General features: G+C 36.7%; 1 protein-coding gene across 7 annotated transcripts in view; it reads left to right on the top strand.

Moving 5' to 3' along the window:
* ANKRD17 (ankyrin repeat domain 17) overlaps positions 1-16,399 on the top strand; it is a 163,055-nt gene that overhangs the window by 125,539 nt on the left and 21,117 nt on the right. For all 7 annotated transcript variants that reach the window (XM_087434424.1, XM_014787970.2, XM_004419161.3 and 4 more), the window contains 3 exons: positions 9,462-9,633; positions 13,713-14,160; positions 14,669-14,824. In XM_087434424.1, coding sequence (XP_087290550.1) covers positions 9,462-9,633; positions 13,713-14,160; positions 14,669-14,824 — 776 coding nt within the window. The remainder of the gene's footprint in view (positions 1-9,461; positions 9,634-13,712; positions 14,161-14,668; positions 14,825-16,399) is intronic.

The following is a 16,399-nucleotide window of genomic DNA, read 5'->3' as shown; positions in this document are numbered from 1 at the left end:
GAAGTGAGAAAACCTAGCCTCTAATGCTCAATTTTAGTCTTATCTCAGCTATTGATCTCTTAATCCCCATCCAAATCTATACTTCATTGATCCTAGACCTTGTAATTTGTTGCCAACAGATTTATCAGAAGTACCAAATGCACTACCAAGGCAGAACCAAATAGTGAAATACAACCACTTGGTGGAATGTTTAATGAGTACATTTTTTAAATGGATGATTTCTCTTGTACTTTTCTCTTTCAGGCAGACTACAGCATCATTCCCATCTATTCCTATGAGGAATAAAGTACTCCAAACAACTTATAGTTTGGACAGTCTCATAGCTCCTTCTTTTACTCCTCCTTCCTGTCAATAACTCTGCACTCTAGAATGTAATAGAAATAATAATCATAGCAGGGAAAGAATTGGTTGGCATTCAATATTATGGAATACATATTCTACCGTATTTCATCTTTTATAAAAAGCTTAAAATGTTATAAAATTTAACATGTACTATTTATATTTATAAAGAATATACAGTGATAATTACAATATTTTTGATTTGAGTCAGGTCCATTCTTTTTTATTATACTTGCTGGCTTTGTTAGGCTATATATTTCGTCTTGCATAAAGAAAATATGAATTATTCTAAGCATTTTATTCTAATTTAAATGTGAAAATACACCATTATTTTCTGGAAAATATATTTATTATTGGAGGTTCTTCATTTAAAAAAAATTTCTGGTTTAGATTCTGGTCAAATGAAAATTAGCTTTTTTGGCCATTTTGAAGTTTCAAAAGAATATGAGCACATTGAGAGTAGATATTCTTATAATCACTATAACTATTACTTAATAACCTATTTTCCTATTTAGTTTCATCTAGTATTTAATGCCTACTAAATACCAGGCAATATAATAGGGCCAAGTTGTATGATAGAATGTGTATTATTTTACTCTTCTCAGTAAAAATATTATTACGCTCCTATTACAAATGAAAAACTGAATCTATGGGAAGTTAAGCAACTTGCCTAGCTAGGCTAGGATTTGAACCCAGTTTTTTTAATCCTAAATTCCCTGGTTCCCTCTCCTCCCTTAATTGAACATAACCTACCTCTTAGTTCTTCTAAAGTATTATAATATCCTGTTTTTCTATCACTTTCCTAGTTTTAAATGTTAGAATCTCTAAGTAATAGTTAGTTCATATTGTTTCTTTTTGCATTTTTATAAATCTAGAAAGCATCCTTTTTATAACTGAGATGAAGATATCTGTTTTTAAATAAAATCTTTAATTTTTTCATACCTTTGATGTTTGTATATTACATTTAGAGATTTACTGCATAACTCTGGATTATAAAGTCATGAAGCAGCTTTTAGGAAATATCCTATTAAGGATGTCTATTCTCAGTCAACTTCAATGTTTTTTCTTTATTACAATAATGTGTTCAGTTAAACTGTGAAATATGCAGCGATAACTAAAGAAAAACATTTCATCATTATAAGATAACTAAAGTTAAAAACCTGATATGATGACTAAAGTCCTCACCTCTACACTTACCTATAAAGCCTTTTAAGAACTTGCATGATCTGCCCACCCACACTATTCCTTACACCTCTCTGATTTTATTTTTATTGCTTGGTCACTTTGTTCCATTCATACTGACCATCTTCTTTTTGTTCTTGCTGTGCCTTCTGCCTTGAATGTTCCTTCAGATGCCTCATATTTTAGTCTCCCCTCCACAAACACTCTTCCTATTCTTCTCCCTTTATTTTCACTTTCTAACATTCTAAATACTGTATTTTACTTAGTTATGTTGTTTATTTCTCTCTACCACTAGAATGTGTACACCACAAAATGGTGCCTGGCATGTTATAGGCCATCGATAAATATTTGTTGAACAAATGAATATTCACATATATGGAGACGGTGTATTTTTTTAAAAAACAGAATCATGTGGGGCCTGGCCCCGTGGCGTAGTGGTTGTGGTTAAGTTCAGTGCACTCCGCTTCAGTGACCCAGGTTTGTGGGTTGGGATCCCAGTGCAGACCTACACCACTCGCCAGCCATGCTGTGGCAGTGACCCACATACAAAATAGGGGAAGACTGGCACAGATGTTAGCTCAAGGCGAATCTTCCTCAGCAGAAAAACAAAAACAAAAAAAGAAAAAACAGAATCATGTGAACATACTATTCTGATACTTGCTTTTCCCCTTTCAAAAACTGATGGATATTGTCACTTGATAGTAATTTAAATAACTGCAGAATATACTGCATAGTAAGTATGTTTCCAGTTTTTTGTCACTACAAATAATGTTGCAATAAACATTCTTATACATATTTCTTTATATTTTGGTGCTTTTATTTTTACGGAGTAAGTGTCTTCACTCAGGTCCATATATTTTAAATTTAATACTTCCAGAATATTTTCCTGCTACCATCAGCAAATACATGAGTGTCATTTCTTTGAATTCTTGCCAGCATTTCTTAACCTTGATGTTCATGCTTTCAAGAGTCAGATTTAAAGCAAATCAAAAGGAACTTCTTTCAAATGTCATTGCATATTTTTCCATAATATTAAAACTCAAAGATGATAAATAACTATAAATTAGTTAGATGTAAATTGATTCTTCTGCATGGGCTGATACTTTATAAACAGCTTGAATGGGGGTGGTACATAGATGGAATTCTAGATTATAGAGGAGGCTCTTTTTTCCTGACCTCCAGCCTAGTATTTCTATTTGCAAAATTATCAGGTTGGGATCTGATAAGGTTTGGTTGACTATTTTTCACTTATGATTTACATCTGGGAAAATACTTTTTTGTCTTTTGAGACATAGTACAGTCTGGCTTCACCATTTCTGATTTAAGATCATCATTAGAATTGGTCTTGTCTGGTCTAAGTTGATGTTCTGCATGGGTAACTTATTGCTTGTATAAAAATGCTTCTTTCAGCCTTTCTAATTTGAAAATTTTGGTTAATAGGTTAATAAATTTTGGTTAATTGTAAAAACTGCTGCTGAGAATACTGCCCATTATATTGATCGGATTCCCTTATTGTTATTCAGCAAACATTTATTTACTCAGCATTTGCTGTGTGGAAGAGTCCTCACTCTGGAACAATTCATCTGATCAAACTATGGAATCCTCTTGCAGTTAACTGCTTGGTCTGTTAGGACATTAACTGTGTTCTTGGCTGTTAGAATCCTTAATGGATATTGTTCCTCTGCATTTTTGAATATATTTGTTTTACCCCTCCACTTGACTACTTATTGTTTCTCCTCCTACCTTTTTCTTTGTAGACTTTCATAACATCAGCTTTTAGGTAGCTTTGTAGGGTATATTTTTAAAATATTCATAATAGATATTTTCACTTGGGTTTTTTGCCATTACCTGAAGCTTTTAATATGCCCATCCCACAGTCTCAATTTTATACATTTTATTCTCTGATTATTACTTCCTATCTTTTCAGCCTTACTCCCTTTATAATTCTACCTCCAACAATCCTGACAACACTCTGCCTACCAATAAATTGTAGGATCCATTTATCCTACCACCCTTCATTGTTTCTTACTCAAAATTTCTTTCTCCTTATTCTCACCTGTACCCTGGTAACTAAATGTGTCTAGAAAAAAAACATTCAACCTTGGTGACAAATTTTTACTTTAAATGTGTACCAATGAACCCTTTAATGCTGCCCAGCAGTCAGACTATATTTCCCTAGTTTAATTCATTCTCCCACTCATCTAGACCGCTACTTATTACTTTCTCCTTTATCCTCTGACTTCCAGTACATGCTCTCCTCACCCTCAATTGATGACCTTGCATCCTACATCAGTGAGAAAACTGAAGCATCAGAAGAAAACTGTCAAAGACTTTCTCCACCCCATCTACCCACCCACCAATCCCTGTACCCATATACTTCCTTCCCTTTACTAAATAAACTCTTTGTAACCAGTCCCTCCATTTGTAAACCAAATCCTATCTGGTCTCCCTGACTCAAAAACGTTGTAGCAATTCTCTTTTCTTTTTCTCCTGTATCATTTCCCCTCTCTCCTGGATCATTCTTATCATCATACAAGCTTATTTCTCCAATCTTAAAAAAATCTTTCGATTCCTCCAACCCTTTGTCCCCAGTTTTCAGCTACAAGCCCATTTCTTTGCTCCCCTTTGCAGCAAAACTCCTTGTCTATTTTGGCTATCTCCAATTCTTCTTCCTTTTTCTTGAATCTACTCCTGCCAGGCTCTCATGCCCACAACTCCACCAAAATCCTGCTTTTATGGTCTCCAGTGACTTTCATGTAGCTAAATCCAATGATTATTTCTCTATCCTTATCTAAGTCTAATAACACCTGACATCCCTCTCTTCACTTGGCCTTCATTATACTGCTCTCTTGGTTTTTCTTCTACCTCCCTGGATATTCCTTCTCTTCTCCCCTCTTAGTTGGAAGCTCTTTAGCTCATTACATGATCTTCTTCTTTATCCACTGGTCATCTCATCCTGCTTCTCAACTTTAAATATATACCAACTGATCCCAAATTTATATCTTTAGCCCAGACCTCCTCCCTAAAGTCCAATCTCATATATCCAGGTCGCTACTCAACATCTCCATTTGGAAACCTAATTAGACATCTCCTACTTGTGTCCAAAGGCGAACTCTTTATCTTTGCCCACCCCAACCCCACAACGCTATCTTGTAATTGCTCAGGCTAAAAACCTTGAAATCATCCTTGATTTGTTTCTATCCTCCATTGTGTTGGAATATCTTGTTACCTTTGCCTTAGAACTGTATCTGGAATCTTAATCACTTTTCATCATTTCTTACCCTGGTTCAAGTCATTAATGTCATCTCTTACTTGTATTACCACAGTAGTCATTTAACTGTTCTTTCTGATTCCGTCATTGCTCTGCAATCTGTTCTCCATTTAGCACTTAGAGTGATCCTCTTAAATCATTTAAATTTCCCTCAGAGTAACAGATAAAGTCTTTAAAATGCCTTGCCAGACCTTAGGTAGTCAAGCCCCCTGATACTCTCTCTGAAAGTAATTTTCTACTGTTCTCAGCCACACTAACTTGGAACACTCCAGGCCTACTTGAACATACTACAGCTTATGTACTGGCTGTAATACTTCTTTGCCTGAAATAACTTCAGATCTTTTATATGTTTGCTTAAACTTCACCTTCATGAAACTTACAGTGATCACCCTATTTAAGATCAAACCCCACTCCTGTCCGCATATACACACTTCTCTCTGCTCTGGTATTCCTATTTTACAGTGTACTTAACACCTTTTTAAAAACTATATAGTGTATTTATTATGTTTATCATCTGTGTGCCTCCCCTCTAACTAAATGTAAGCTTTGTGAGGGCCAGGGATATTTTGTCTAGTTTACCGATGAGTCCTAAGAGACTAGAACCATGCTTAGTACATAGCAAGTTATCATTAAATTTTCATTGGATTCTGCCCCTCTCTTCCCCTGGTACTCTTTGATCTCTTTTTCTGTTATTGATATCACTATTGATTATTCAGAAATGAAATCTTGATGTCAATTTCCGCTTCTCACTTTTCCTTACTTACCATTCCCTACGTCCATCAAATGAGTTAGTGTAGTAAATTAATTTAATCCAGTGCCTGGCACACATTAAACCCTCTACATATTGACTGTATCAGGATCATCATCATCACCTTTAATTGAGCTTTGTATGAGCCATCTGTTGCATCCTTTCTTCTCTGAGTTACAACTTCTCCCCTGAAGTACTGCAGTGGGCTTCTTAACAGTTTCCCTATATAAATAAATACCTTTGCCTCTATCACCTTTTGCCTTCAAGTCTAATCCTTCTTCTTTCCAGTGTAACTCTTCCACAGTTCCCATAGTTTTCTAATACACAGGTAGGGTTGCCTTACTCCCTCCTCAAAAACCTTGTCTCTCTTCATTGTCTGCATGAGAAATTCCAAACATTCAAGTTCGCCTATCTTACATTGTCAGGCTCATCACTCACTATGGTTTTCTACTCCTCACATATCTCATTTACTTTCATATATCCAAATTTGCAGATGGTATTTCTTTCTTTCTTTTTTTTGTGTGTGTGTGAGGAAGATTGGCCCTGAGCTAACATCTGCCAGTCCTCCTGTTTTTGCTGAGGAAGACTGGCCGTGGGCTAACGTCCATGCCCATCTTCCTCCACTTTATATGGGACGCCGCCACAGCATGACTTGCCAAGCAGTGCGTCGGTGCGCGCGAAGATCCGAGCCGGCGAACCCCGGGCCACCGCAGCGGAGTGCGCGCACTTAACCGCTTGCGCCACCGGGCCGGCCCCGCAGGTGGTATTTCTTTAGTCTGGACCACCTCTCCCTAAATCCTTAAATTCTCATCTTAAAAAGGTTAACTCTCAAATGTTGCTTTGCTTCTTGAACCCTCAATTAGAAATAACCAGTTGGGTTAGTGCCCTTTCTTGTTCCACAGTCACGTTATTCTACAACTTGACTGTTTTCTTCAGAGCCTCTACCCTCCCCCACATATATCAGAAACACATAGCAGTTCCCCAGTAAGTGAGATGAGGTCTAGGCATGTACCTTGTGAGAAAATATAGGATGTAGACTGAATTTCTAACTCTGTTTTCCTGTATCTCCAGACTTACTTGAAACTTCATGGTTTAGTTATTCTGTTTTCATCTCTTCTCTTTGGGATCTTGTATTAGTTGTTAACACCTCCCCCATACTCCTTTATCTTCCATGTCTGCTCTTTCATTTACTCCTACCCTCTGCCTACAACTTAATCAGGGTAACTATCCTTGTGAAACTTGATCTCAAACTTAGTATTTTGTTTCCTCCTCCAAATATTTTAAGAGAATAATCTATGTTTTATTAACTCTACCTTTTAAATTTTTAATCCTCAGCCCAGGGCCATTTGCCTGCTCCCCTACTACGCCAGTGATCTATGGCAGAGATCATCAGTGGCATCTTAACTGCCAAATCCTGTTACCTCTTTTCCATTCTTACTGATACTTACCAATGTTGATTTGCCTTTCTTCATGAAACTTTTCTCCCAGTGAAGCTGCTTTCTCCTAATTGTCTTCCTCTGCCTGATTATGCCTCCCTAAAGTCTTGTTTGCTCTTCCTTTTAAATGTCTGATATTCCCTCCCCCCCCCTCAATATATATATACACACACATAAATACACACACATATAGTTACAACTTTTTCCCTTTGGTGGTCTCATTTAATTCATTGGTTTCAACTGCCTCTTAAATCTGTATCCATCTTGTCTAAGTCTGCTTAGTTTTAGAGAGCTTCATGCATTATAGGTCCTTTGCAGCCAGTCTTCTGAGCTCTTTCCTCTAGAAAGAAGTAGTTTCCCTAGGACCTCTGGATTTGTGCCCTACTTTTTAGTGAGTCCACAGCATTAATAAAATCTGTGAGATTTTCAAAACACCAGCCTTAGAACTTCAAAATTTAGAAATAAGAGTAAATACCTAGCCCTTGGGGCTGAACTCTATATAATAAAGTTTGATAATCCAGGCTCTTATAGTTGCCAAAGGGCCAGCCTCCACTGACTGAACTCTGTAAGGCCTGAGGCATTGCATACCTAAGACCCAGCCACACCCACGTGTCCACCAGATGGGCTTAGATGAAAGCCTGCTTTCTGATTTAAACTTTTGTATTTTTTAAAAAGCTTTTCCCCCCTTGAATACCAATTGCAATTACCTCCTACCACTGGACAAATTTAAAAATCTAGCAAAATTAGAATCCCATCCTGGCTGATCCAGAAGTCTTAAACTTCATTTATTATTTTGATCCCCCCAAAAGCTCTTTCCTGTGACTTTCTCAAGGCTTTTCTGTCCATACAGACATGATATAGATAAAATATGTTTTATTATTTCTAATTCTGAATTAGAGAGGCTTAATATGTATCTATAGCCACAGTTGCTTTGAAATGTTTTTCTGGCACACCCTTCACCCCCACTTCCACCCCTTTTCTCCCCCTTACACTTACCCATTCGGTCCATCAAAGTCAGTGCTAGACTGGACAACACAGGCCTCCCTCACTGGAGTTTAGGCAGAGAAAGCATGTTTCCTGAGGACAGGCAGCTGGTTCCATTAAAGCAAGGCTCTAATGAGCTGAGTCATACACATACTCAGTTCCTTCTTTCAAATTCACCAATCAGATAACTACTCTTCCTCCCTTTCAGTGAACTAGGGAGTGAAGGTCATCAATTACTGTTTTCTTCCCAGTCCTTCTGAAAGGTCAAAAGTTCCTCTACTGGTCTACAGAGTGGAGCTTGTGCACTTCTGGAGGACCAGCAAAAGTTTCTACTAGGTACTATGCAGGCAGTTTCTAGATCTTCAACTGCCATTTGTATCTTTTTCTGAAATTCATCTGTCTGAGAAGAGAAAGTATCAGCATTCTACAGATTCTTCTTGACTATTTTCCTTTTCAACAACAAAAGACTTATCTCTCACCCAAGAGAAGGTAATTATGGTGCATTACCCCAGGGTGTAGAAACTTTCAAGGTGGACAGAAACTTTCAGACGCGTAAAAAGGATAGTTTGAAAAGGCAGAAGGAGTGTCTTGCAAAAGACTCAGAAAAAGTCTGATTTAGCTTATGAGCTTGTCTCTAGAGGACATGCAGACAAAAGCATTTGAAGATCATTTTCTCACTTTTCTATGAACCAAATAGGAAAATTTAATAGTTAAAATAGCTTTAAGAGATGTTACTGAACTTTTAAACTTATTCTTAATTTTTTTGACTATGAAAGTAATAGGTATTCATTTTACAAATAGAAACAATGTACAGTTATATAAAGTAAAATTGAAAATCACCATCTTTCTGTTACCCCTCCTCCAGTCTCACTCTCTAGAGGTAGTCACAAGTCTACCAAAGTCACAAGTCTATCCAAGTCACACTTTGATTTATATCTTCTTAGCTTTTTTTCTGTACTTCTACAAATAAACCCACATAGGGGGTTCCCTCCCCCTATAAATGGGATCATTGGTCTACATTGTGCCTTTTTTTCTTCTAACAAATGTAAATTGTGAACATTTTCCCAAGTATATATTTATAACACTTTTAATGGCTGCCTAGTATTCTGTGAATGTATACTGTCATTAATTTATCCACTCTCCCTATTGATGGATTTACCTTGTTTCCATTCATTGCCATTATAATCAATTTTGCAGTGGAAGTAATTGAACCTATATTTTTTTCTCTAGAGATAGTCAGTTGTTTTTAGAATAAATTCTTAGGGTAAACCGTTTGTAATTTTCATAGGAGACTTTCAAACTACCTTTCCTAAAATGTAAATATTTATACTCACAGCAGTATAGGAAAGAACTCATTTTCCCAAACTTTTGGTGATATGTGATATCTTTTTTAATTTTGCCAAATTAATGAATGAAACAAATGATTAAATGACATTATGTGACAACTTTTTTCCACGATAAAGTCCAGTGTTATAATTCTGTTTCGTTGATCTTTTAACAGTTAAGGGAAGAAAGCCGGAGGCTAGCTTTGGCTGCTAAAAGAGAAAAGAGAAAGGAGAAGAGAAGAAAGAAAAAGGAAGAACAAAGAAGAAAACTAGAAGAAATCGAAGCCAAAAATAAAGAGAACTTTGAACTCCAAGCTGCTCAAGAAAAAGAAAAGCATAAAGTTGAAGGTATTTTCTGTGAACAACCGTCTAGTTTGTTTCATCTAATACATTCTATTTAAAATTATATTTCCTTAAATATCAGTAACTTAACGTAAAAATAGATTACTAAGTTATTAAGCCCTTAAAGTATTTATGTGCCATTTTCTTTTATTGATTTCTCCCTAGTTTTTTTTCCTCTTTTTTTTTTTTAATTGAGGTAACATTGGTTTATAACATTATATAAATTTCAGGTGTGCACCCTTATATTTCAGTTTCTGTGCAGACTATATCATGTTCACCAACCAAAATCTAGTTACCGTCCATCACCTTACACATGTGCCCTATCACCCCTTTCTCCTTCCTGCCTCCCAACTTCCCCTCTGGTAACCACCAGTCTAATCTCTGTATTTATGTGTTTGTTTGTTTGTTTCTGGTTGTTGTTTTTATCTTCCATTTATGAGAGAAATCATACGGTATTTGACTTTCTCCCTCTGACTTATTTTGCTTATCATCATACCCTCATGGTTCATCTATGTTGTCAGAAATGGCAAGATTTCATCTTTTTTTTATGGCTGAGTAGTATTGCACTGTGTATATAAACCATATCTTTATCCATTCACCCACTGATGGCACTTAGGTTGTTTCCAAGTCTTCGCTGTTGTGAATAATGCTGCAGTGAACATAGGGATGCAAATATATTTTTGATTTAGTGTCATTGAGTTCTTTGGATAAATACCCAGAAGTGTAATAGCTGGATCATGTGGTATTTCTATTCTTAATTTTTTGAGGAAATCTCCATACTGTTTTCCATAGTGGCTGTACCAGTTTACATTCCCACCAGCAGTGTATGAGGGTTCCCTTTTCTCCACATCCTCTCCAACTCTTGTAATTTCTTGTCTTGTTAATTATAGCCCTTCTGATAGGTGTGAGGTGATATCTCATTGTGGTTTTGATTTGCATTTCCCTAATAATTAGTGATGTTGAACATCTGTGTATCTTCTTTGGAAAAATATCTGTTCAAATCCTTTGTCTGTTTTTTAATTGGGTGGTTTTGTTTTTTTTGTTGTTGAGTTATATGAGTTCTTTATATATTTTGCTCTTTTACTTCTTTGGTTAAATTTATTCCTAGGTATTTTATTTTTTGTGTGTGATTATAAATGGGATTGTATTCTTAATTTCTCTTTCTGCTATTTCTGCTATTTCATTGTTAGTGTATAGAAACGCAACTGATTTTTGTATGTTGATTTTGTACCCTGCAACTTTACTATATTCGTTCATTATTTCTAATAGGTTTTTGGTGGTTTCTTTAGGGTTTTCTGTATATAAAATCATGTCATCTTTGGGTTCATCTTGTTTGGTGCTCTCTGTGCCTCCTTTACCTGGATGTCTGTTTCCTTCCTTAGGTTAGGGAAGTTCTCAGCTATTATTTCTTCAAATAGGTTCTTTGCCCCTTTGTCTCTCTCTTCTCCTTCTGGGGCACCTATAATACAGATATTAGTACACTTGATGTTGTCCCAGAGGTCCCTTAGACTGTCCTTGTTCTTTTTAATTCTTTTTTCTGTTCAGTGCTGTTGATTCCCTCTAGTGAATTTTTCATTTCCCTTATTGTATTCTTCAATTCTAATTGGTTCTTTATTTTCCAATTCTTTGTTAAAGTTCTATGTATATCTATTCTCCCAAGATCAGTGAGCATCCTTATGACTATTAGTTTGTACTCTTTATCAGGTAGATTATTTATCTCTGTTGCATTTAGTTCTTTTTCTGAGGATTTGTCCTGTTCTCTTATTTGGAACATATTCCTTTGTGTCTTCATGTTGCCCATTTCTTTGTGCTTACATCTACGTATTAGGTAGATCAGCTACATCTCCCGATCTTGGAAATGTGGCCTTATGTAAGAGATGCCTTATGGGGCCCAGCAGTGTGCTTTCCTCTCATCACCTGTTCCAGATGTTGCAGGAGTGTCCCCTGTGTGGGTGTGGGTGACCTGTGCCCTTCTGTGGCTGTCTGAAATGGCCAGCAGCACAATCTGCTGTGGCTGACATAATCCACACAGCCTGCTTACACGGGCCCACAAGTTCACTCTGGGTGCTAGCTGTAGGCGGGGCCAGTCCCTGGGGTGGGCTACCCACCCTGGCTGCGCTGGATTGAATTGGTGCTCTAGTGGACGGGGGCAAACCCCTGTGCTAACAGGTTAGAGGAAGGAATCCTTTGGTGTCTGCCAGCATCCGTGTCAGCACAGCAGAACTAGATCATAATAATGGCTGCCTCCAGTGTCTCAGTTGCTGGGGATGTGGACCCAGCTGCCTCCTGCCTCTCTGAGATACGCTCAGAGCTTAGTAAGTGAGCCTGTTGTTCTAATGGACTATGCACTTTTCTTGTGTTTTCGTGTTGGGTTCTGAAATGGGGGAATCTGTGTGTGGGCCTTTTAAGAGCAGGTTTTTCCTTCTCTGAAGTTTGATATTTTTCTGAGGCTATTCCCCATTGGTTTTCAAAGCCAGCAGAGCCAGGTATTATGGGATCTCATCTTGGTTGTGCTGAATCTAAAGGCTGGGATGCTTATTGTGACATAGATCTCCTGCTCAGATCCCTCTGCTCCTCTGGGAAAAGCGTCATACCTTTAAGATTGCTCCTGGCCTTGAAGTGCAACGGCTGGGATGTGGGTTTTTCCTCAGTGTAGGTGTATTTCTGCCTCTTCCACCCCTATCAGTGTTGTCTCTTGTGATGGGGGTTCATTTTATCCTTTTTCCAGATATCTCTCAGATGAAATTGTTTCACAAGTACTTGTAGATTTATTGTGTCCATGAGAGGAGTTTAGAGTCCTCCTATGCCACCATCTCCCCAGAATCCCTTCCCCAGCTTTTTATTATGAAGAATTTAAAACCCATAGACATTGAAAGAATGAGAAAATGAACCGCTGAATACCCTCCACCTAGATGTTTAAAATAAGCATTTTCTCATATTTGCTTATTTTTTTCCTTCTAAATATGTATACATATTTTTTCTAAGCTGTCTGAAAGTAGATTGCAGACATCCTGACATTGCTCCTATAAAACTTCAACACACATCCTAAGAATGACATTTGCTTACATAATCGCAATACTGTTTATAATACCTAAAAAAGTTAACAGTAATTCCATAATATCATCTATAATCCAGACTGTATTCAGATTTTTCTCAAATGAGGAAATTATTTTTAACTAGATTCTAACTAAAAGATTATTTGAGATGAGGATATTGTGAGGAGGAACCATTCCACTAAACCACCGAATATGTATGCAATGTGTATATGTTAATTTCCCCCTCCTCCAGCCTTTTATTTTGAAAAATTTTGAATTACAGAAAAGTTTAAGGATTAGTATGATGAACACCTGTATGTCACCTAGATTCTTATAACGTTTTGGCACATCTGTATTGTTTATCTTTTTTCCTCTTTCTTTTTTTGAACAGTTTGCATGTAAGCTGTGTGCATCACACAAAAGCACCCCTAAATACTTGAGCATGTATTTCCTAGAAAAAGAACATTATTTTACATAACCACAATAACACTATTGCACCCAAGAAATTTAATAATTATGTAATAATATGTAATATACAGTACATATTCATATTTCCCAAGTTGTCCCAAAAGTATTTCTTAAAACTGCCTACTATGCATTGTTTAGGATTTAGGTACATAGAGGAGACTAGATCAATCATATCCATCTCATTGCTAATGAACGCTGGAATGACTGATTACTTTATGTCTAATAGTAACAAGTAACTCTTGCATTTATCTTTCTTTAAGTGCTTAAAGCTAGGGGCCAGCCCCATGGCGTAGCGGTTAAGTGCGCGTGCTCCGCTGCTGGAGGCCCGGGTTCGGATCCCAGGCATGCACCAACCCACCGCTTGTCAGGCCATGCTGTGGCGGCGTCCCACATAAAGTAGAGGAAGATGGGCATGGATGTTAGATCAGGGCCAGTCTTCCTCGGCAAAAAGAGGAAGATTGGCATGGATGTTAGCTCAGGGCTGATCTTCCTCACAAAAAAAAAACAATAAATAAGTGCTTAAAGCTAAATATATTCTAAGAACTCTTAGAACTTGCTAATTCAGTGTTGCTACTTTTACAGATGAGCCTGAAGTCTTGACAGAGCCTCCAAGTGCCACAACCACTACTACCATAGGTATATCTGCAACCTGGACAACTTTGGCAGGTTCCCATGGTAAAAGAAATAATACCATAACTACAACCAGTTCAAAGAGGAAAAACAGGAAAAATAAAATTACTCCAGAAAACGTTCAAATTATATTTGATGATCCACTACCAATCTCATACAGTCAGCCAGAGAAGGTGAATGGAGAGTCCAAGAGCAGCAGTACCAGCGAGAGTGGGGACAGTGATAACATGAGGATTTCCAGCTGTAGTGATGAAAGTAGTAATAGCAACAGCAGCCGAAAGAGTGACAATCATTCACCTGCTGTGGTCACTACCACTGTGACCAGCAAGAAGCAACCGTCAGTTCTGGTTACATTTCCAAAGGAGGAGAGAAAATCTGTTTCTGGCAAGGCTTCAATAAAGTTAGTTCCAATTTTTATTTTTACTATTTATAGTATCATTATGAAATGCTTTGTTGCTGAATTTTTTGGTAAAGCAGACAAATTAACTGATGAAATAAGGATTTATCTTTGTACTAGAGAAGACACAATTCCATTTGAATTGGAGAAATCTGGCAATGAAATCTGAATTTCATTTTCAGATTTTCTATTAATGAGAGAGAAAATTATTTTTACTATGTACTTTCTTCATTTTGGTTGTTAAACTTAGCCCGTGAAAGTACTGATTATGGTTTCTTAAGGGTTATTATTGTCATTCAGCTCTGCTAAATTTGACTGATAGGTAGTGTCTTCTTAAAAGTTAACTCTTCATATTATGCTAAGTATTGAAAAGTGAAAAATAAGTTCCTCATTTGTTCACCATATTTATTCTAAAAATAAATAAAAAGAATAAAATTATGTAATAGATTGCCTTTATTGTTTAAAAATTCTACATCTGTTCTATATTTAATGTATCCTCCCTCTGTTAAAGATTGTCAGAGACTATCAGTGAAGTGACCAGTAATTCTCTGTCCACTTGCACAAAATCTGGTCCATCTCCCCTTTCCTCTCCAAATGGGAAGTTAACAGTAGCAAGTCCTAAGCGTGGACAAAAGAGGGAAGAAGGATGGAAAGAAGTTGTAAGAAGGTGAGTGTTTCTTTGATTGTTTTTATCATTCTTTTTACATGCTGTATTTCACAGTGAAGTGTGGTTTACCTTACAGTTAAATTCCTCTAACTGTTCTAAAAGTTGCAAACAAACTGGTGTCCCAAGGCTGAATTTGGCCCATAGGACAACCTGCACCATATTTTAGGTGAAAAAAATGTTACATGTTAATGCTTTTTAAATTGGGAGATTTTACATAAAAAATTAGATGATTGTGGTTATCTGCTTGACCCCCATAGGTACTGGTATTTTGTACAGAACCAATTTAAATTTTTTAAGGTGATAGATTATGTCTTGTCAACTTTGTAATCTCAGAGCCTAGTATGTAATGTCTGCTACGTTACTTGTAAATATTTGAAGAATGAATAAGTATTGGTTTTAAACTATTCTTGTCTTTAAATCATAAGATACCTTTATTTCAAGGATTTTAGGACTAAAATATTTTATGATGTTTTGCTTGGGATTTTTTAAATAATGTGTGTCAAAAAGTAAACCAATATTCCAGAAACTAAAAGGTGGTAAGATACCACAAACCCAGACAGAATGTGATCTGTGACAAATCTTTGATAACTTATTTTAAAGAACTTGCCAGAAATTCTATCAAAAAAATAAACTTTTGATTGTTTGAAACAAAAGCTGTAATGAACCAAAGTTATTACTGTTAATTTCAAAATGCACTGTACATTTTTCTTTCTTATTTTGGACCAAAGCCACCTCCATACCCCCATCTCTATCTTTATCTTTATTTTTGTCTCTCTCTCACACACACACACACACACACACACACTGTTAACTCATTCACATACACACACTCTATTGGACTAATTGAAAGCAAACATCAGAGTACTCTCTATGCAAGAGTAAGGTAATTCAGTTTTTCTGCACGCATTTTATATTGTGGTATACAAAGAAATTATTAACTAATTTGAAAATAATGATTACTGACTGATTATTGTACACTTTAGGGAAAAAAGAATTATCAAGTAACTTAGTTATATATATAAAAGGGCATGGATCATACCTTACCTTAAAAAATACACTTTATTTTATTGTTTAACCCACCATTCTAAATAAATAGCTTACTTGTTCATTAAAGCAGAGACTCATTCTCGTTGTTGAGAGTTATACTGCATTTCTCTTAGAAGTATTCTTTTTTTTTTTTTTTTGTGAGGAAGATCAGCCCTGAGCTAACATCCGATGATGATCCTCCTCTTTTTTTGCTGAGGAAGACTGGCCCTGAGCTAACATCTGTCCCATCTTCCTCTACTTTATATGGGACGCCGCCACAGCATGGTGTGACAAGTGGTGCTTCGGCGTGTGCCCAGGATCCAAACCCATGAACCCTGGGCCGCGGAAGCAGAACACATGCACTTAACTACTTGCACCACCGGGCTGGCCCCAAAAGTATTCTTTAATTTAGACTTGTCAGAAATCTATATCTACCTTTCCTGAATCTAGATGTTTAAAATTGTAGTGTAATTTTGCAAGTGTTAGATGAGTTTTGCTTTTTTGAAATTCCAGTGGGTATTTTCTCTTTCCTCATGCTACTGCACATCC

The sequence above is a fragment of the Ceratotherium simum genome, chromosome 8, assembly GCF_057802395.1.
Source record: "Ceratotherium simum simum isolate JZ-2026a chromosome 8, ASM5780239v1, whole genome shotgun sequence".
Classification (NCBI taxonomy): Eukaryota; Metazoa; Chordata; class Mammalia; order Perissodactyla; family Rhinocerotidae; genus Ceratotherium; species Ceratotherium simum.
The sequence above is the reverse complement of the archived record's forward strand: the minus strand, read 5'-3'. Positions and strand labels throughout refer to the sequence as shown.